The sequence below is a fragment of the Gallus gallus genome, chromosome 4 (genome assembly GCF_016699485.2).
Source record: "Gallus gallus isolate bGalGal1 chromosome 4, bGalGal1.mat.broiler.GRCg7b, whole genome shotgun sequence".
Classification (NCBI taxonomy): Eukaryota; Metazoa; Chordata; class Aves; order Galliformes; family Phasianidae; genus Gallus; species Gallus gallus.
The window spans coordinates 1,110,700-1,132,982 of record NC_052535.1 but is presented as its reverse complement, the minus strand read 5'-3'; the positions used below and the strand labels follow the sequence as shown (position 1 = coordinate 1,132,982).

The 22,283-nt window shown below is 52.7% G+C and overlaps 1 protein-coding gene across 3 annotated transcripts in view; it reads right to left on the bottom strand.

Moving 5' to 3' along the window:
• EDA (ectodysplasin A) overlaps positions 1-22,283 on the bottom strand; it is a 57,473-nt gene that overhangs the window by 17,866 nt on the left and 17,324 nt on the right. For all 3 annotated transcript variants that reach the window (XM_015278334.4, XM_015278335.4, XM_015278336.4), the window contains exon 2: positions 6,087-6,189. In XM_015278334.4, coding sequence (XP_015133820.2) covers positions 6,087-6,189 — 103 coding nt within the window. The remainder of the gene's footprint in view (positions 1-6,086; positions 6,190-22,283) is intronic.

Here is a 22,283-nt window from a genome sequence, read left to right as displayed (position 1 = left end):
TCTCAAGGCTGCTTTTTGGCTGGCCGGCCGGCCTCGCAATGCTTGTTTTCTATACACCGTTGCACCCTATTGCTTACTTTATCAATACCACATATTTGAATGCAACTATTTAAAGCGTGGTATTACAGCTGTGTTTTTATTCTGTTTGTTTTATTCGGTTGTTGCTTAACACAAAACATTCTGACATTTTCAGTCACATCCCACTAAGATAAACAAGTAACATATGTCCCGAATTCCAGCAGAAGCGATTCCCCAGCGGCGCTGCAGTAAGGTTGGAGCTGAGCGGATGGAAGACGCTCTGCAATGGGTTATTTCCTATGCACTCTAAGGCAGCCAGCCCTGAGGAACCGGTGCAGGTGGGAGGAAACCCACCCAGCCCTCCCCTCTCTGCACAAGCCCACATGGCTCTCCTTCGTGCTGCCTGCAATCTAATCGCATTGCAAACCTCTGCAGTGCTCCGAGATGTTCTGATGTGACGGTTTAATGATGCGGAGCTGCACGGGCTCTGTTGCTGAAGATAAATGCGTGTGCACACACGTGTGCTCAGAGTTGGAGCAATCTGAAAAGGAGCTGAAAGAAACCCGAGGGAGAGACAGAGACCACTTTTTGGGAAGCCTGCACCTTTGGCATGACCCCACTGACGGCGTTCTGACCCAGCACAGCACCCCCTGGCCCTGCCAGCCCCACTCCATCCGTTCACATCACAGCAGACATATGAACGAGCGCTGAACCCAGCCTTGCTCACATTAACAGCACCAGCTACGAACCCAACAGTGTTGCTATACATCACGGCTAACAAAGCCCTAATGAAAACATCGAATTGTCATGCCTCATTCACAGCTTTGTCCCCAAAGAGCTCCTCGCTGGTGCTGCTCTGCAGCTTTGTGCAACTTTTCCTTTTTTTATGGTGAATGTATCTGGTCTCGTATAAGCGGGCGGGTTTTTAACGAGCACACAGACAGGCCACAACTGAAGGCAGCTCCACAATTCCGTCGCCAGAGCTGCAGCTCTGTTTGGCTCTTCAGTCCCACCCTGGCTGCTACGGACTGAAAATAACTGCATTCATAGAATGACAGAACGGCTCGGGCTGGAAGGGACCTCAAGGATCAGCAAGCGCCAACCCTCTGCCACAGGCAGGGCTGCCAGCTACCAGATAAGTACTACTCTGCCCCAAATCTGCAGCGGGCAGAGTGTGCAGTTGCCAAGCAGACCCTGAGCAGCACCCTCAGCCATTTGGAGAGGCGTGCACCCAACAGCCAGCTCTTACAGCAGCACAGCTCGGTGAGCAGATGGACCACAGAGTGTGCTGAGCACCGTCTGCCTGCAGAGTGCTGCAGGGCCATGGCCGGCGAGCAGTGCGTGCACAGAAATCAGAGCTCAGCTGCAAACACTTCCCAAGGACAGACAATAGAGCCTCTGGCACACTGTGGGAACGGAATCACCAACCACCAGTCCAAGTCAGCGTTTACAATGCCTGGTACGTGGCATCCACGGCCCAGATGCATACATAGCTCAGATGCAATCACATTCCCACCCTGCTGTAACATCTGTTCTCATTAGCCCGGGCCATGCTTTGTAACAGAAGAAACTGAGATTCTCAAACGTCAGCATTTGACCAGAGGCGTTATGAAAAGCCCCAGTTTTCACAAGTGGAGTTCATATGGAGTCACCAATTACTCCTAATGATATCGGTCCCTGCTCAACACGCAGCTTTCAAAGAAGTTTAAAAGATTAGTTCAAGTTCCAGCACAGCCTGCAGCAGCGCACGGTGCTGGGTTAGCACTGAGGATCCGGCAGGACAGGACTGAAACCCATCCAAAAGCTGAATCAGCACAAGGACCTGAAAGCACAGCCTGGATGGAGTTCTGAGTGCAGAATTCCCTCTCAAGCCTTCCAAGTTTCCTCTGCATCTCAGAATCTTTCCATGGTATCTCCCACCTTACTCACACGGGACAGGAGATGAATGGGGAGGGACCAGAGCAGGAGGACACACACACAGAGCTGCATCCCATCACAGCGTTAGGAATATTGAAGAAGCAGGGCTTCTTTTGGAACGCGGAAGGTCACAGCTGGAAGGGATGCTATCAGGGTAGCCATACACCAACAGAGCTCAATGAACAGTTCTTGGCTCCATAGGTTTGCAGACTCCGGTCCCTCCTCACCGTCTGATGCAGTACAGCCTCACCCAAACACTACCAACACACACTGCTGGAATGCACCTCCCTGCTGCAGAAAGTAGATTCCAAACCTTTTGAGCTACAATAACAGCCAGGCTTGAGCTGTGATGCCAGCATCTCTGCTCTCCCAGAGTCACATGGAGCATCCCTGAGACGATGCCTCTGCTGCGGGACAGCCAGGGCTGCCCATGGGTACCCAAGGGAGGCTTCAGCAAAGGTCGTTAATGAGCATCCACTGCAGTGCATTTGGCCTCAAAGCAGTTTCAGAAATCAAGAGTACTTTCAGAAGAACTGAGCTCCAAGCAGTGTGAGCCGAGGATGAGCTGAAGATGTTTCTGCTGTCTGTGCTCTGCCTTACACATCACACCTGGAGTGAGAGGATCCCCTGAACCCAACTTCCACCTCCGTTTGTTTGCAGCAACGGGTCGGTGTTTGTCTGCCACTGCTGCAAGAGAGCTGAGAACCACCACCTGGATGTCACTCTGAATGTTCCAACAGCTGTTAGGCTTCTCTGGGTGTGCCTCTGTGGAAACAGCAGTTAGAAGCCAGCACAGACAGCAGGCCGTGGTCTGCAATCAGATTACTGTGTTTGTAGCCAGGAATTGTCCTGGCAGAGCAGTGCCTGAGCTGTGTGAGCCATACAGGTGGCATGCCTCATCACAGCAAGTGCAGGTATACCACAGGCAAGGGGCTGTAGGGGAGCTGCGGGCTCAGTTTTAACCGTGGTAACAGAAAGTGCTGTCAGTGTCAGCACGGGGAGGTGACGGTGTCACAGTGAGGGCTCAACCTCTGCTCTGGCGTACCTTAACTCCTCCTGGGCTGGGGGAAATCACAGGGAAATTCGGGGGGAATGAGAGGAGAGCAAGTGTGTCCTGGGGAGCCTTCTGGGACCGTCTCCTCTGCTCCAGTATCCAGGAAATGCTCTTTATTTATGGAGTGCTCATCACCATGGTTTCCCAGCACAATAAGGCTCTATCGCCCTTCATCCATCTGCGTTTCTGAGAATTCCTGGGCTGCAGGGAATTGCAGGGGCCGGCACAAAGGAACCGATTGTTCTGGGCTCTGTATCTTCCCCTGCGACGGAGAGGAAGTGAGCAGGAAAAGTCCCTTTGTGACCTCCCTGCAGAGCAGAGCAGAGCGCTGCGCCACGCACCGATCGGTGCCATACCCTGGTGATGGGTGGGCGCCCCGCTGACCCTGCGCCGTGCAGCCCTGGCTGTGAGGGCAGCAGCCAAAGAGCCCTTCGTGTTTCCATTCCAGCAAAACCCACCAGCAGCACTGAAACCAACGAGCGCTCATTGAGGACTTTCCCCGGCGGCAATGACTGCCAAAGCAGTAGGAACCAAAGTGTTGTCAGCTAAGGACAGAGCCCCAGCTGCCGTGCTCCCCATCCAAGGGCAGGGAACCATCAGCTGCGCTTCTCACCAGGAACAAACCTAGGAAAGGGATTAAAAAAAACAAAGAAAGGCCAACCCCAAACCCAACAGCACAAACCAACCAAACCGGGAAAGCAGCACCGCGGGGATCTCACTGGGAACGGAGATGAAAGTAGGAGAAAAAGAAACTGGTTTTCTGTTGGGGTCTTTTTTTTTTTAAGCAGTGTTTTCTAAAGAGTCCTATTGACATCTGCTTTGTAAATGTTCTGTCATTATTTATAACCTCCAGAGCACGGAATTGTCTCTGTACTTACAACCATGCTACTCCCATATTCTGGCTTTGTTAGCAAAGAGCCAGCAGTGCTTTTACTGCAGCTCTGGGAATAGAGATCTAACATTTCATACACAGTTTATTTAAAAGTGGACTAATTTAACATTCTTGATGGTTCCTTTTAGCACAACTGTTGCTAATTACCAGCTCCAGAGTGATTTGTCCATCTGGGAGCTGCAGCGGTTCCACAGCAGTATAAATACACCGAGATGGAAAGGATGGAGGGGAAAAGAGGAGAGGAGGTGTTGCAGAGGGATGGGGTGGAGCAGGCTAAGGCTGGTGGAGTTGGCACCATAGGGCACTGCGAGGAGAGCAGTGGGCTCCTTGAAGAGCAGAGAGAAGCAGCTGTAGCTCTCAGCAGTGCAAGCTTGGTTTTAGCAGCGTATGGATGGGCACCAGGCTCATGGTACTGCAAGGCAGCCCCATGGCAGCCTTCTCCCTAATCCTCCTCCTCCTCTTCCTCCTCCTCCCAGGACACGACCCTGGCTTTGTTCAGGTGCTTCCAGGGCACCAACCAAAACCGAGCCAATGTATTCATCAGCCCCGAGCATCCCAACATCTGAGCATCCCAACCTCCTGAGCACCCCAACCTCCTGCCCCAAGGAGGGGATGGGACCAACTCCAACCCCTCCTCCAAACGCCCCGCTCACTGTCAAAGCCTTGGAAGCTCATATTCCTAAAAGGAAAAGAACAAATTTGAGGAAAGGAGCCATGCTCTCTTAGTGGTGTCACATCCCCTGTTCCCATCTCCCTGCCCAGCGCAGCGCTGGTGTGGTGGGAAGGGCAGCAGCTGTGTGGCACCCTGTGCTCCGGGCTGCACGTGGCAAAGGGCTCAGAGGGTCTCCAGATCAATTCTGGACAAATATTCTCAAGGCTTCAGTGGAAGGCACACCCCTTCCCCCTGGGATCTGCAGTGCATCCACTTTTACCCTCTGGGGGCTCTTTGGAGGTCAAAGGTTTGACCAGCTTTGCAAAACTCGTGGATAAAACAGTGACACCATGCCAGTATCATTGGTTTGTACATGTATTTTTAAATGACTCATTTTCCTTCTGTGAAAACCAGATTCCTGCACGCAAACCTAAAACAAACCCCAGCAATCACATGGGGTAGAATGCAGTTCTGTTTGTTTATTGACTTCATGGCTGTTAGCAGAACAGTTCCTTCCCTGGCAGCTGACACTTGTTAAATACCTCTCTACCCAATAAAACTGCATTAGCCAAACACTGGGTAATTGCTTGCCAACATAACCCCTTCCTGCTAAGCTCACCAGGACACAACGCATCACTATGACAATTCTGCCCATCCCCATCACCTCACGCAGTCAAAACAACTTCCAAACAGACACGGTGGGAGCATGCTGCATTGCAGGGATGGCTGAGCCCTGAAGCACACGGGGCTCAGCACACGTAGGAAGGCTGCAGCAGTGCTATGGAGAGGGGCACGCTTTCACTTTGGCACCACAGTGAGGGAAAGGCCCCCATCAGCCCACTGGCTTTCAGCAGCTCCTGCTCACCACGCAGCTCTCCGCACATCTGTCAGCACGAAGCCGGTGTTCTGACAGCCTCGTGGACCAGACTCATCCCCCCACACATCTGCTGGCAGCGCCGTGCACGGAGCTCCCGTCGAGTGGAAGCTGCTCCTGCATCACCCCATGTCCCACGCACCAGCCCAGCTCCATCGCAGATGTCAGCAATGGGCTCCACCGCCCACGGCTTCCCAGGTTAAAGATTAAAAGTGCGCTTTCAAAGATAAACACACGCTTTGAAGCCACCTGAGATCCTCCAGAGTGCTTGAAGTCCTATTAGAGCACAGCTAACGATCTGTGATGCAGATGTTCGCAGTCATTTGATAGACAGTGAAGAGCTACTTGATGATCTACAGCTAACAGAGCAACAGATATGGGCATACATGCACAAACAGCTACCTGGAATGACCGGAGAGCCTCAAGTATTGTGGAAGAATTAAGGGCAAGGCTGCCCAGCAGCACGACTTGGCACAAGTTCACCAGGCCTACGGATGGAGAAATAAGGGCTGCTGGAATTAACACCCTGGAAGGCAATCCAAATGATACAGAAACTACTATGCAGCACGAATGCTGTTTGTTTTCTCCTTTGCAAACAGAATTCTGCATACAACAATGATAAGAAGGGAAAGGTCCTCCTGCTCACTGGTGAGGAGACAAGGAACACAGCAGGACTCACCATCCGGCCCCTCGCTGCCCTTACTCCTCTTGTTCCGGCGGACACGTCTGCCTTCTCCCACGTGCAGCTTTTCTTCGGGGTGGAAGAAGTTCAGCAAGGCCAGCTGCAAGACAAGGACAAGGTTAGGGCTGCTGGCAGAGCCCAGGCATCCAACCAGGCGGGCACATTGATGCACAGCACGAGGCAGAGGATGAAGCTGGGCATTTCCCAACAGGGCTGAGCCGTACCAGGAGAGTTATTTCTGTTCTCTATTTGGTAATCCAGTAAAAACCACCTTGCTGCCCGCAGCCAACACACAGATCATGGAGGGTCGAGCTGGAAATAGGCAAAAGCCCCAAACGCTGATGCAATCACTTTTAATTGTCCCCTGCAAAACTTGCTCAATCCTGGAGCTCTCACCAGTACTGCTCACTGCCAGTAAGTTTTCCTCTCTCGAGCTCCCTTCTGTAAGCCTCATTAGCTACTGAGATTCAGAGGTCTTCAGGGACCTTTAAATCCAATTCAGCATACCACATCATTAACACTTTAAACCTAGAGCAAGTACGTCGTTATAACACGGCTTTTGCCAAGAGGGAAACGTTTCTCCGCAGCAACCTCCTATTGGTGGAGAACACTCACTGCCCCCGGAGCCCTGTGATGGTTAGCAGTGCACAGCCCAGCAGCGCAGCCGTGGCAGCAGCCCATTGCTGGGGGCACTGCCCCATGTACTCCTGCTCCTTCAAAACAGGAGATGCATGTCAAGGCCAGGCTGGACGGGGCTGCGAGCAACCTGGTCTAGAGGGAGGTGTCCCTTCCTATAGCAGAGGGGTTGGAACTGGGTGATCTTAAAGGTCCCTTCCGACCCAAAGCATTCTATGATTCTATGGCAGCCACCTCCTTCAGCCTACACTGCACTGCTGGTGACCTGGATGAGGTTTTCTTCCCCACACTGAAGGATCTCAGCTGCATGTACTGATTCATAACAACACACCCACACCAAATGCACATCTAACCATCTAAGGAAGGAATGAAGAGGCTTCCAAAAGCAGCACCAAAGGTTATCAGCACAGAGAACAAAACCCAGCGCATCAAAAGCAGCCCTTAAATAGCAGGGAAGAACCAACCCCTTTCACAGACGAGCAGTTACAAGGGTGGTGTATGAAGCTATAGGCCACAGAAGCCCCTACTAGGGCCAGCTTGGGACCCCTGCTGCTCACACAGGGCTGTGTGCAGCACACGGTGCTCACCCAACTACCAGAGCAAAGAAAGGGAATACGGTGATTGTAAAACCCATTCAAAGCTTTCATTGCCCGACTCCTCCCCCCTTTTGTAAGCCCGTGATCCCCAGGGAACAGCACATAAAAGGGCACTGAAGGACAAGGAGGTGGAACAGCTAACCCTGCAGACCCCTCGTCCTCTCACTGCACAAAGTCAGGCTTAGGAAAATAACAGAACTTATTGCTTATGGCAGCGATGGCAACCACAGAATCTGTGAGCAGTCTGAGAACAGCTCCAAAGGAAGAAACTGAGAGCAGCTCTCCATGCTTGGACTGCAAACTGACACAGCTGGTGTGGGGAAAAAGCACGTACAGAGGAGCCTGGGAAGTGACATGCAGGGGCTTAGGGAGGTTTTCCTTGGGATGGAGGAGGAACATCAGTACTACTTTCGGGAGAGGTTCACATTGGACATGAGGAACAATTTCTTCTCTATGGAGCAGTCAGATGTGGACACGGCTGCCCAGGGAGCAGTGGGGTCACCATCCCAACCCTGGGGGTGTGCACTGAGGGACATGGGCATGGACACGGTGGGGGGTGGGGATCTGAGAGGGCTTTTCCATGCTCAGCAATGCTGCGATTGTATGGAGCTGTGCTCCCAGCAGCACACACAGGATGGCACAGCCAGAAAAGCTCCATCAAAAAAGCTGCCCAGAGCGATGCCCCCCCACTGCCCCTACCCGGCCATAGAGCTCTCAGACACAGAACTCACACCCACATGGGTGAAAACAGCGTTTGGGTCCAGCACACAGCTGTGTGGGGCTGAAGAGCCAGAGATGCTCCTCCCACCCACCGCCCCTGAGATGTGACTAACAGCAGCACGCAGCTTGTGGGTCTGCAGCTCTCAGTCTGGCCGTTGGGCTGCACGTTGCCTCCAGTTAACCTCACCTACCCTCTTGTTTTTCACTTGTCTCCAACAACAGAGGCTGTGCCAGCAGAACATGCAGGTGTTTGCCACCCAGCTTGCAAAACACAGAGCGGCCAGGGGGAGAGACGCAGGGAGAGACATCATCTCCGGGCAGAACACTCACTGGGACGGCGTCACAGCACAGATGTACTGCAAAGAACCCTTCCCACCATGAGCAGCGAGGACCGAATCATAGAATATCCAGTGTTGGAAGGGACCCACAAGGATCAGAGTCCAACCCTTGGCTCCACACAGGACCACCCAAAAAACAGAGCGAGGCAGCCCCGCAAACACACCTGCAGCCAAAGCAGCAGCAGCTCCTGCTGTACTTTCACCGTAGCTACACACAAAGCTGGAACTATCAGCACTCCCATCCTAAGGCCTCACATTGCCAACACCGTGTAAACTCATTATGACTCCCTACGTTTAATCACAAAGATCTCTATAGGACGCTGAAAGGTCAAACAGCAAAGAGAGGAAAAACCCCCGGGGGAAAACATACCTCAAAATAAGCTGTGGAACAATAGCCCCAAGCACGCCTTGCTGCAATGAATCAGTGATACCTTGCTTTCTGTCAGCAGAATAAAGCAAACACAAAGGCGTGCACACAAAAGCACTGGTTTGCTCTGCAGCAACATGCAGAGCCTCTCTGGAAACACCAAACAATAACGCTCTGGAATGCCATGAGAACACAATAGGAATCACCAAAATAACGTCGCCTGCAGTTACTCAGAAGCCAATCTGCTTTGCAAGAAAGGACTCTGCAAAAGGAAGAATAAAGACATTTTATTGCCTATTATATATATATACGTAGATATATATATAAATACATTTTAAAGGTATCATAAAGTAGGAAGCTTTCTTCAGGATATGAGACCCAGATGGAGCGTAGTTAGGGCTGGATATACAAACTACAAGCAATAAGAACAAGAAAAGCAGCGCTGGGATATATAAAGAATAGCATAGGTTTGGGGGTTTAATTGCAGCCCTCTGCAGCACCACGCAGCCTTCGGCAACGCATCACGGCACAACAAAGCCCCACTGGGCGCCACGATCCAAAGGGCCAAACTGCTCCCAGGGGGAGCCGTGACCGCCCCGCTGGCTGTACGTGTGTTACACGCTGGCTGTATGTGCATTACATGCTGGCAGCACTGCAGGAGCGGCGCCTTTCCCTGGGCCATGGGTGAGGCAGTGCAGCGCCGCAGCGCCCACCGCGTCCTTCAGCCCTCCGACCCAACCCGCAGCCTCGCGCCAGCAAGAAGGCACGAAGCCGTCCTCATCGCCGGTACCGAACGCTGCCCTTCGAATCCAATTCACGCTTCCATTTGCAGCTTTGCAGCTCATCAGCGCGAGAGGACCGGGAGCCAAACGGAGCCCCTCGGAGCCGTTCCCTGCGAGCGCCGCCGCTGCTTTTTGGCTCGGGAGGTCAGCAGCAGAGCCTGCGGTTCCAGCGGCAGCTCCCTGAATCGCAGCCCATTGTCCTACAGCAGGAACGCGCCCGTGGTGACACGCGGTGCCAAATCCAAAGGAGATTATTTATTTTCAAACGGGCTGGGGGAAAAAAAAGAAAAAAGAAAAAAAAAAAAAGACGTTTGCGGAGCAGCTTTGTTGTTTTTTATACCGACGAAGCCATTCAACATAATTTTCAGCCTTGTTTTTTGTCATCATGACTTGCGCTTATAAAAATGCAAGGAGCGAAAGAGTAAACAATTGGCATTTCAACATGACAAAACACGACAGGAATTTACACACGCCGTGCTGGTGAGCCGAGGCTCTGAATGCGAAGTTCCTGAAACGTGAGCCGTGCTGCGAGCCGTGCTGCGAGCCGGCGCCTGGGCACAGCAGCACCGAGCGGAGCTGCCCGGAGCACACACAGCCGCACCCCGCATCCCGACTCGCGCTGGGGGCTCAGATCCTTCCCTGCGGGGTCCCTGAGGGGCTGCCCGGAGCGGGGCGCCCCATCCCGGGAGGTGCCCGAGGCCACGGATGGGTTTTGGGGTCCCTTCCTATGTGAGCCGTTCTGAGAGTCTTCTGCACAAAGGCTCAACCATCACCCCCCCCCCCACACCCCAACCTGAACTCTTCTCGCCCTATTGCTCCATCTCTCAGCACTCCCTGCCATCCTTTCCCCCCCATGGCAGCTGGATTGCTCATGCCAGCTATTCACACTGCAGCCCGAGGTCCCACAGGCACAGAAGAGTGGCTCTGAATTGATAGAGGAAAAAAAGGCAAAGAAAAACACAATTCCCCCTCATTCTAATCTGCACATAAGGATCCTCACTGAGGTTATTAGATTGGACAGTCACCTTTAAGTGCTTTTACCTCCCAGAGGAATTCTGCAGTCTCCATTTCATCGAACCACAGCATAAGCAGGGACATTTCCTACCCATTCCGAGGGGTCAGGAATCACAGAATGGCCTGGGTTGAAAAGGACCACAATTCTCACTGAGTTCCAACCCCCTGCTATGTGCAGGGTCACCAACTACCAGCCCAGGCTGCCCAGAGCCACATCCAGCCTGGCCTTGAATGCCTGCAGGGATGGGGCATCCACGGCCTCCTTGGAGCTGCACTCTACGATCCCTGCGGGTCCCTTCCAATCTGAGACACTCTATGACCACTTCAGGAGATGAAAGCTCCGGAGATGCCACTGAGCTCAGACCGAGTGATACGGGCAGACTGTGCTGACCGAGGGATGGAGCACTCCTGCCCATAGCTGGGCAGCCTCACAGCTCAGCGCTGCACAGGCACGGCTTTAAACACGAACCCAGTGAGCCCTGCTCTTTGGTCTTCGAGGCACTGCAGAAATATAAAGTGATTAGACAACAATAAAAGAGGGAGGAAGCATATTTTCCTAAGATTTTATTGGTATTTTAACTTCATTACTTAGGAAAGCCACTGTGTTTTTCAGCACAGAGCAATCAATCTGATTGTCAGTTATCAATTCAAGCCTCGTTACCAACAACACACACACACAATTAATGGTCATTAGAGGCTACAACGCAGCTCATGAACTCTCCTGCAGAGCTGAGCCAGGACTGAGCAGCCTGACCCTGCTGCTCCTCCTCGGGGCAGCACTTACTGCCCAGTGAGCAGGAAGCTGCTTGGAGCAGAGGGGCATCCCCCAAAGGGATCCCGACACCACCCCACTTCATAGAGTGGTTTAGGTTGGAGGGGACCTTAAAGATCATCTCATTCCAACCTGCTGCCACAGGCTGGCTGCCACCCACCAGATCAGGCTGCCCAGGGCCACATCCAACCTGTCCCTGAATGCCTGCAGGGATGGAGCACCCTCAGCTCTCCAAGCAGAAACAGCCACAAGCATCCCTATCTTCAAAACAAAAGCACTTCCCTCTGCACAGCATGGTGCTGGCTCATGGTGCTTTCACAGCTATTTCAGCTTTGCACAGCTAATCAAGCAACTCCTGCACATCCCATAAATTTAGCTGAGTTTACCATGCAACGTCCCAAGTATTTATATTTCTACTATTAACTCCTTTCTACTTTTCAAACACAGCTAACTGCTCGTGGTTAATGGCACACTCGCGTTACACAAGAACAAATGAATGCCTTCTGTGTGACTCAGAGCCTCTCAGTGATGGCACCGTGGGGATGGAGCAGGGGAAGATGCTTCCATACCATGCATTCGACATCTCAGCCCAGCAGTTTGCATGTTAATCACAGACCACAGAGGAGATTTCTTAGCTTGCTTGAGATATTTCAGGCTGAACACCAGCAAGGGCAGCCTGCTGGAGAGCGGGGCCAACATTTGTGCAGCCCTGGGTGCAGAGGTGCCGCTGGGATCAGCAATGGGACTTGGCCTCTGCTGGCTTGGGGAAGAAGTCCAACCCTCCTCCCGCGATGGCTCCTTCTTGGCTTGGGGGAATACAGCTATGATTGCTCATCCATACCAACAGTTGTTTTTACACAGCTTCAGCCCAGAGGGAGAGTGAAACCCGTACAGAAGCCTCAGCATTGTAACCACGAGCTCCACAGACACTGCTGAAGGGAATGGACCTTGAGAGCTGCCAAGTGGAGACGGAAACAGACCCACGCCAGCTGCAGAGAACAACAGCTCCCAGTGCTGTGAGCCCCAAGGCCTGCCCTACAGGTGCTGGTGAGGTGATGGTGGCTGTGGCCATGGGTACTCCATCCCCACAGTGACAGGAGCTGCTCTGGTTGGCATTGCCATCACTGCCTCTCGTGCTCAATGCAGGCTGGCCGTGCACATGTGCTGATGCTCCAGCCCCACGGCACACTGCAATGGTTGGGTTCTTCAATTGACTGCACCTGTTGGCACGGGAAGGGAAAGCTAAAAACACAACCCAGATGTTGGGGGAGAACGAGGTCAAAGCTGAGTTTAACACCACGCAGGAAGACACCTGTGCTGCATTTCTTAATGGTAGCAGCACTAAGAGGTTCCCGCTGCAGGCAGGCAGACCTGCACAAACCCAACCCTGCTCTGGGAGCACGCTGGTAAAAGGGCTGAGAAGTATCAGTGTCAGCACAAGGTACGGGCCTTAAATCAGTTCCTTTCCTCTCCCAGGGAAATCAGATCTAGCTGTGAACCAGTGCCAGACGGCGATCTGCTGTCTATTAGCACGAATTCTCAGTTTTTCACGTTTTAATTAGCCTTCATAGCCTTTTTCAGCCCCATTTTGAGCCAGCTGGGCCGTGCCCCCCTCCATATGGAGGTCACAGTTTCTCCTCCTGCATATCAATAGCAATGCTTTCCCCATCCTCCCACCAAAGCCCTCACAGGCTGCAGAGCACGGCGCAGTGCCACCAACCCAACACCACGCAGACCTGCCCCGTTCTGCCTTCCTCCACCTGCACTCTGCTCCCACCTCCCCACCACTGCAGCCCCAGCACAGCCCGGAGCCACATCAGCTCCTCACAAACTTTGGACATCTTCAATGTTTTGACATCTTTTCTTTTTTGCTGTCAACTTTTAAAGCTTTTTTTCCCTTCGTTGCTCCGCAACAAAACAAAGGCTTCCTGTTGGAGCCCATCTTTACTTCCAGCACGAGGGCTTTCAAATCCTATTTTCTAAATCTGGATGCTCAAGCAGGCCTTTGGCTGTGATTAATTCTATGACATTTCACTGGAAGGAGAGGCAGAAGGGAAGGAAACAGGAGGAGGACTTCAAGTAGTCCAAGCCAAACAGTATCACCATAAAAGAAAGCCAAGTGCGCTGTATGTGTGACACTCACCCAACAGCCCAGCAGCACAGCAGCTGGGGCTGCCATCATTCTCAGTGGCACCATTGCCCACACACTTGCAATGCAATCTGTGCTGGGATGGCTGCAGACCCACAGGCGTTGGCTGCTGACCCCCGAGGGGCACACGGCAGCTCAGCACATCCTTTCATTCCTTTATGAGACACCTATTTCAGTAGGGGAGGTGAACACCCACTCCCACGGGACCGCAGGGTATTGTGGTGCGAGGCAGCAGCTGCCAGTTTAATTCTATCAAATTAACCTGCTAAATAAATCATGCTTTGTTGCCTAATTAATCAGATCCATTGCAATTATTGTCAAAAGAGACTACAGCTGCATGCAAACACGACGCAGTGCTCTGAAAGCGCTCGCTCTGCTATTGGGCACAGCGGTGCCAACAAAGCGAATCTCCCAGCAAGGCCCAGCACAAACTGCACTGCTTTGGAAGCAAAAGGTCTGGTGCTTTTGGCAGCTCCCACACCACAGGGCTGAGGTTTGTGCATCACAGAGAGGAGGGGGAAAGCACTTCCCAGTGGGAAGATGCGGGGAGGATGACCAGTTGGAGGATGGAGGAGCACCCGGCACACGCTCAGCTGGGGTATGGGACTGGGGAAGGGGAACGTCCCTCGAGGCCCTGCTCTTGAAAGCAGAGAGCTCCAAGGTTCTCCTCAGCACACAGCACCTGGGAAACCAATTACCTCATCTCCAGATCAAGGCGATTCTTGCCAAAAATCCAAACGGAGCTGTGTTTGTTTGGTTTCCCCGGCTGCCTGCGCCCTGCTGGAAGGAGTGATGTCCTGCAGCACACCGGACCTCAGCACGAGGGGGAATCCAGCATCCCCTTAGCGTGGCCCTTGGCCAAGCTGAGGCCGTGCTGTTGAGACCTGTTGGTTCTGGAGGGGCTGGGATGCCTGAGGGCACCCAGATGGGCACTGTGCCCTGCATGGAGCCACAGCCCTGTGCACAAACGGGCTGGGAAAAGAGATGTGATCTTGTATGACACTACGGAATCCATGGGAAAAGAGCTGGGAATCCTCTGGGGATTTTAACTCATCCACACCTAATTTTCCATACAATGCACACAATCCATTATGATTCTGTGATGGTGCACAGTTGGTCCCAGGCATCCACAACGTGCAGAGGCTGAGCCCCAGGGCTGCCCTGTGCCTGCTGCGTAAGCCCCACGCGGAGCTGTAAGCAGAAAAACATTCCCCATTCACTCTCCATATGAAGGCCAAGGAGTGCCGTAATCAGAAGAAAAGGGCCTCCCACGGCCCAGCAGCCTGGGCAGCAGCCACCAGAGCACCAGCAAGTGCAATTTGGAGCTAACAGAGGAACTGCCTTCTGCTCTGAGCTAATAAAGCTCACGTACGGGGCTCAATCTCCGGCTGTGTGCGAGAGACGCAGCAAAGCTATACAAGAAAGGAGAGGCGTTGGTTCGTTCTGCTTTCTGCAAGCCAAGCCTTTCTGCTTCCAGCTTTGATGTGCTGAAACAGAGAGAGCACGCCTTCTAAAGAGGCGAGACGAGCAGCAGAAAGATGCTGTGCACAACGCATCGGCGCAGCTTTCACGACACCGGGGCTGCGGGACGTCAGGCCGGCCAGATGTTCCCATCTCGTGCGCCAGCCCAGCTGCGGCACAGCTGCCGGGAGCTGCTCCCAGGTTTGCACTTTGGGATGCAGACACACAGCGCCTTTGTAGGGTCCTGAGAGTTTGTCAAAGCGAATTTAGATATCGGGGTGTGATGCTGAGCTTGCAAAGGGGTTTCTGCCGCTTCGGGAGCTGCTTTCTCCAGCGCAGCAAAGTGAGGCACGGAAAGGTTAAGCGACCTTCTGAAGGTTAAAAATAAAAGAACAAACAAGTCAGGAAGTAGAAATTTCATAAACACCGCCCGTGCCAAATTCCTGAAACAGCAACTAAACAGGCTCACATCAGCTGCAGGCTGGCTCTGAAGGCTTCTGCGATAGCACTGCCACCAGCTGAACCCCAGCACAGCACAGCGCCCCCGGGCTGCTCCTCCAGCACAGCCCGTCACCCCCTGCACCGCTCCCTCCCGGGAAGCCTCAGTGCGCTGCTCTCCTTTTAACAGCACATTTTATCGTTGTCCTTTCTTCCTTTTCCCCCAGCAAACTGCTGGGAAGCAGACGTGGAAGAAGCAAGTGCTGCATTATCGACACGTATTCTGGCAGCTGTGAGGCTTCCTAGATATCTAAGTGTATCTTTGTACCTACCCCCACACACACGGATGCACCTCATATATGTATACATAGGCATGCACCTCGGTGTGGCATGCATGCTAGAGGTCTCATCCAGGCACTCCGCATGCCTTTGCTTAATGAGAAACACTGCTGCAGCAAGGGAAATTAGGAAAAAAAGCCCTCACTCCTGCAGCCAGGGAGCATTTTCCTGCTTTTCTGGGTGAGACCGACAGCTCCATGGCTCCGGGCTGAGTGTAAGAAAAGTTACTGTTTAAAGACAGAATTTTGCAACTGTTCCCAGTGTCATCCCAGGTCACCTCCTGGCCGTGGTGGGGACGTGGAATGGAGCAGAGCCGGGGGCGATGTGCAGCCCCACCTGCAGCGGGGGCAGCCCGCGGCCCCACACCCCCCCAGCACGGCCATGGGTGGGCAACGCGTGCCAAGGGGGTCCCGGAGACCTAAACAGGCTGGAAACTGAAGGAGGATGGAAACTGTTTACTTTTTGCCAGGAAAAAGTATCAAATGTATCCTCACAGGGTTCGCTTTTTTTTTCTTTTTTTTTTTCTTTCAGGCAGCTTTGCTTGGGTTTGTTTGTTTCTGAAGCTGGCTTTCTAAATCATCCTAAACAGACAAAGAAAGGGGGACGGCGCACTGACCAGACACCCAAACAAAGTACCGTTCTGCTGTGCAGGTTTCACTCCACGCTCAGCCCACCAGAGCCTTTATTTCCCTCCACACGCATCAGACAGCACCCAGCACAGGTGGGGCACTCCTTGGCCACAGCCCCATCCCTGCAGCATCAGATGGGCAGCACTCTGTGCAGTCAGCCTGCTCACACACACTGCCCTGTCAGACGATCTCTGTGCCGCGAGGTTTCATTCCCTTGACCCCTGGGAGCGGCCAGACTGGGAAAGGCTCCCAAACGAAAGGGATGTTTTACCAGAACCCAACATAAACGAGCAGCAGAGGAGGCAAGATGCTGCTGGGAACTACAAAAGGCAACTGAAAAGACAGATAAAGCGGAAGGATGTCTCAGACAGCTGTGTTGGAAAATGGGAGAAGAAAACAGGGGACGTGGCCCCACACCCGCTGGGAAGGACCTGATGCAGCCCGAAGTGTGCATTTGTTACTTTCAAGGGAGCAGAGCAGAAAAGGCTCTGCCTCCAGAAAATGAAATCCCAGCTCCAGCAACCCTGGAGACAAAGGAACAGAAGAGTGAAAGCTGCACTCAACCCAGCAATGGGGTTTGCTGCGTGCTGACATTTGGGGGGGGGCGTTCTTCTATGGAGCCAACCCAGGGACATGAGATGTTCAACTCTCAAGCACTACATGCAGACCCTGGGGAACCCCACGATGGACATCCAGGACAGCAGAAACCTGTAGCATTGCAATGGGCAACCAGAACAATTTGGGACATTGTTGGGACACGTATGGCCAAACCCACGTGCTAACATCTTCAGATTCTGGCGGTGAGAAACACTTCTGGCATTATCAGTAACACAGATCTGTCACCAGATATCCAAACAGACACAGCCAGTCTGCATTACACTATAAGGTCCAGTTCTTAGCACAGGTCTCCCCTCAAAATCCCCCCTTCTCACATCATTTTGGGTCCAGAGAGTCACACTGCAACAACCTAAATCCTCAAAAGCAACATCCCCTGCTGGCAGGAGGTTCTCAGGAGCTTCTCCCTGGCAGCAGTGACAGATACGTGTCTCAAATGCTTGGGCTCCAGCAGTCATTCTCTCTGCTCCTCATCCTGCAGCTGCTGTTAGAGCAGGGCTGCTGGGCAACTCCATCTGCTGCAGGTCTGGTGAGACCTCCATGTTGTCAATAGCCCTTGTTCCTGGCCCTCCTCAGCATCTCATGCACATAGAGAGCAGTTTGTGTCTGCTTGAGACTTTTCTTTGTTGTTTCTTTCTGCATTAGCAAACTGAAGAACTGCTGTGTGGAGATGGACACGCAGGCAGTGTGAGAAACGAGTCTCTTGTGCTAGATCTCATTGTCCTCACTCCAAAGAAAGAAAAACCCACAGAGTAGCAAAGAATAGAAATTACCCAGAAAAGAGCCCCATAAAATGGATTGTTTTGGAATGGCACCAGTGTTTATATTGTTGGCAGCTACGGCAGCAATAGCATACACCTCCAGGAGGCTCTCCCTGAACCACCTTCTCCCACAAGTTCACCTGACTGTGCTCCACAAGGAGCTCAGCCTGGAACTACTCATTGCCCTACACATTAATTAAGAGTTCATTGCCTTTTCATGGGATTTGATAACCCAAGCACGTTGAAAGCATGTTTTTCCCCCAGAGGGTGATGACGTGCTGGAACAGGTTGCCCAAGGAGGCTGTGGATGCCCCATCCCTGCAGGCATTCAAGGCCAGGCTGGATGTGGCTCTGGGCAGCCTGGGCTGCTGGTTGGTGACCCTGCACACAGCAGGGGGTTGGAACTGGATGAGCATTGAGGTCCTTTTCAACCCAGGCCATTCTGTGATTGTATGTTCTATGGAAAGCTGTACCTGTTAGCACAGCCCTGGTTTGCTGACTGCTTGGGGTACAAAACAACACACACCAAGAGACAGCCAGACCACACCACGGGTTTGTAAGTGCTTCCCATTACTCAGAATAAGCAAAAGTTGACATTGAACACTGTTACAATTACCGGAGAAGGCAACAAAAGTATCTGAAAACGTAGGAAAATCAGCTTAAAGAAAATAATGCGAAGGAAAAGCAATAACTTCAGCTGCTCAGGGTGGGTTTTGTCCCTGCTCCTCTTGAAGGCAGTAAGGAGGAGGAAGAAGAGGAGGAAGGCAGGGGAGCCCCGTGCTTTGGGGACCTCCTGCAGCTGCAGTGCACTCCCCCGGGCAGCAGCTCCCAGCAGTGGGCTGCTGACAGCTCTGTAAGCACTGAGGCTGTGAGGCAGCACTCAGCCCCTCGTGCTCACCTTCCTCCTCAGAAGCCCACAACATCCATCTTGCAAAGACACTCAGAACAAGTGCTGAAGCACTCAGCAAAGTAAACATTTACCCAGACGGGGGTTAACCTCTGCCAAGTGTAACTGTGCTTCTCCCCATGAGCTCGGCACGTCAACACCTCACTGCCGACCTCAGCCAACACTTAATTTGAATCACATCCCTCAGAAGTAAGCGACCTACAGGTGCCCTCTGCAAGAATGGGGTCACTGAGGAGCTACAAAGGGCAGCTTTAACACATGGGGACACTTCTGGGTGCTCAGGTGTCCGAACACAACCAAACCCAGATGTCAGGAGGCACAAGACAAGAGCTCCATGATGCTGGACACAAACAGCTCACTATTGCTGGTCACCAAGAGGAGCATTCCTGCTGCAGAAGGTACAGTACCATCAGTGCTACATCAGAATGGCACAGTGAGTTCTGGCCTGTGATGGTGCAGAGCCACGAGGCCTCCATGGGAAGGCAAAGCAAGCCGTGGGTCCTGAGTCGTGGCTGTACACCACAGCAGCTGCTGGGAGGGTCCCGCAGTGACCACTGGGGCTGGGATGGTGCAGAGGCACAGAGCCATCAGCAGCACAAACAGCGCTGCACCAGGACTGGCAGGAGAACCTCAAGGATGGGCACCACAGGAACGGAAATGCAGCAAAACGAACAGCCCCACCGCCTCGTTACCAGGTGCAGACATTTACTGCGTGATGGGAGAGCACAAGTCAGACAACGGGGCGCAGTAAGGCCAGCATTTCAAGGCAGAAGAAACAAAATCCCTCTTTCAACTTCTCTAGTTGAGGTGAAAAAAAGGGAATGAAAGAGAAGCAGCAAAAGAACATCAGAAGGGGATGAAGGCCGTGCTGTGTCCCAGCAGCACAAACACACAGCCAAAACAACGCCAGCGAACTGCTGAGGCACCCAGCACAGCCAGAGGCACAGACCAGCCCACACCTCCTGAACTCACTTCGCTTCTGGGATGCTGTCAGTTTTCCATTAACAAACAGGAGGGATTTATAAAACAGCTGTTTCTGTGCAGACTCGATACCCACAGCATGTCCCAACACCTTCCCCTTTGGTCTCAGCTTATCGGTTCATCCACACGCCCTTCAGTGGCTCTCTGTCAAACACCTGAGTGTTGACACATCATGTTCTGCAGAATTATGCAAAATGGGAAGACACAGAGGTTGGGCTGCACATGTTTCTGTGGATTAGCTGCTCTCCTCCTAGCCAGGAGCAGCCCTGTGATTCCCTTACACATGCATTAAGCAGAAAGCCAAATGAAAGGCAGCAACAGTTGAAAGCAGCACAGCAAACAGTTGCTGCTCTGGCCCTGTGACTGAGGGGATGCACGGATCTTCTCAGATTGGAAATGCTGAGCTTGGAGTGAAAGAGCAAGCAACCCCATTTCATTCCTGCATAACAGAACAGGAGAAGGAGCGGAAGGCAACGATGGGAGCTACTCTTCCACTGTGCTCTAATTCACCACTGCCAAGCTGGTCCAGAGCACCTCCCCAGGCCTGCACTGGGACACAGCCTCGCTCTTCCACTTCCCAGCACCCCTTCATACTGCTAACACCCGATGTTCTTTTTAAAGAGAGGTTACTTACTAGCAAGCAGATTCCAAACACATCATTACCTGATAGTGGAGTCTTCCTATTAAGGCAGTGGGGGAAGTGCTGTGCACCAGGGACAGCCCTATGGGTCCGAGGAGGAGGAGGGCTGCAAGGAAAAGCCACCACCTGCAGCTCAGCCATGCATGGGGGACTGCCTGCCCTACTGTGGGCAATGCTGGGGGTTTGGGCACAAGAGGCTGTCATGATCCCCCTCTGCTTCTCAAAAAGCTGTCAGGTTTGAGGACTACCATCGTCATGCATGGTCAGCTTGGGAAGAAAGTGAAGGCCCTGAAGAGCTGTTCTGCTCCCCACCTGCCCAGACACGCAGCAGTGCACACGCTCTGCATGGTGGCTGCAGGAGATGCTATGGGATCCGTGTGTGTCAGAGCAGCTGTGAGGCTGCCTGACGTCCAAAGACTGCAGCCCAACGCCTGAGCCAAAACAACAGCAAAACAAAGCAACACAGAAACTCCCCCCATTGCCCAGCAAACCACCAGCAGGATCTGACCAACCAAACCCCTCCCAGAGCTGAGGCTCCCCAACAGTGGCGCTGCTAAATGAAGTCTGAGCACCTCACTGTACATACAGAGAAACTTTTCTCAAACAAAACATCCAGCACAGGCACAGAAGCAAACCTAAAGTCCTGCATCTCTGATGTGCTCCATCAGCTGGTTGTGCGACCCAAACCTGCAGTTCAGTGTTTTTGAGACTCCCTGAAACCTGATGGTCAAACTGCACTTCCCCCAATTCCACAGCTCTCTTTAGCAACTGATTCAGAGGCTTCAATGTCCAAATCCAGAACAGGGCCCTGAAAAGCAAAATCAAACCCAACCAGTAAAAAAAAACCTCTATTTGCTCTTCACAGTCAGCATCTGGGGCACGACAGATCCATCTTCACACTGAGAGGGGCACCATGCTGCCTGGCAGGATGACAGCCCAGCCCTTCCTTCCTACTTACCCCATTGAAACCATTTGTCCCAAAGCAATCCTTACTTTCTGTAGCTCCACTACCCAGAGTCTCTGCATTTCCCAGGTGAGGCAGGTGTAATGCTATAATGGGATGATAATAGCAGGGTGGTGAAGGCTTTGGCTACAGCAAATGAGAACGAGCCCAAACGCAGCAGCCACAGATGCAAAAATGAAGGAAAAGAGCTGCTTACCCTTGGGAGGCCTCAGGATCTCCAGCAAGAAATGCCCTCACCTCTACTGCCAACCCGTAAATGAGGGCTGGGAAGGGGTGGATCCTGGCTCCATCCCTTCCATCACTCAGCTACATTGCATGCACCTGAGCCCCCTGGATTGGCCCTGCCTTCCCACCAGGTGCTCCATCACTGCTTCAGTCTGTGACTGAGCATTTCCTCTACAGCAGGAGGGCTCTGTCACTCAGATAAAGCACAGACTGGGGAGTGATGCAACCAGTGCTCTGAGCAGCATTACTGCAATGCACACATGGGCTGGAGATGTGCTCAGGCAGCACGGAGTCACACAGGGTGCAAGAGAATTTAATCTGGAGAAAGAGCAGCACATAAACACGGTGCCTACAGAAGCAAAGAGCCGCGGAAAGAAAAAAGAAGACAGGTTGCAGACAGGCTGGCAGGGTTTGAAAGAGCTTTTGTATGAGCTGACAGTCTGCTCAGATGAACACAGATAACACACCAACACTTGGACTTTTAAAGAGCTGCTGCTTGGGAAACAGCAAGAAGCAGTGCAGCAGTGCAAGAGGGCCCTGAAAATGAAAACACTGCATGAGTAGAGAAGTGCTCCCACCTGCAGTGCTCGGCAGGACGTGGGGCCGGGGCTGTGGGTCCAAGGGATGCTGCAAACTCCCAGCAGCATTCAGGGCTCAGTCCGTGCACTGCTGCTGTACAAATACCGTCCCCTAATGCTGTCTGTCAGCCACGCTAGGAGTGTATGAGAAGAACAACATGGGAGCTCTCCTCTCACCCTGCAGCCCACATTAAGATTGCTGCCATCTCACACCTTCCCAGACATGGAATCTGGGATGCATCGTGGATTGATGCAAAAATTGTTAAAAGCTCCTCTCTACAG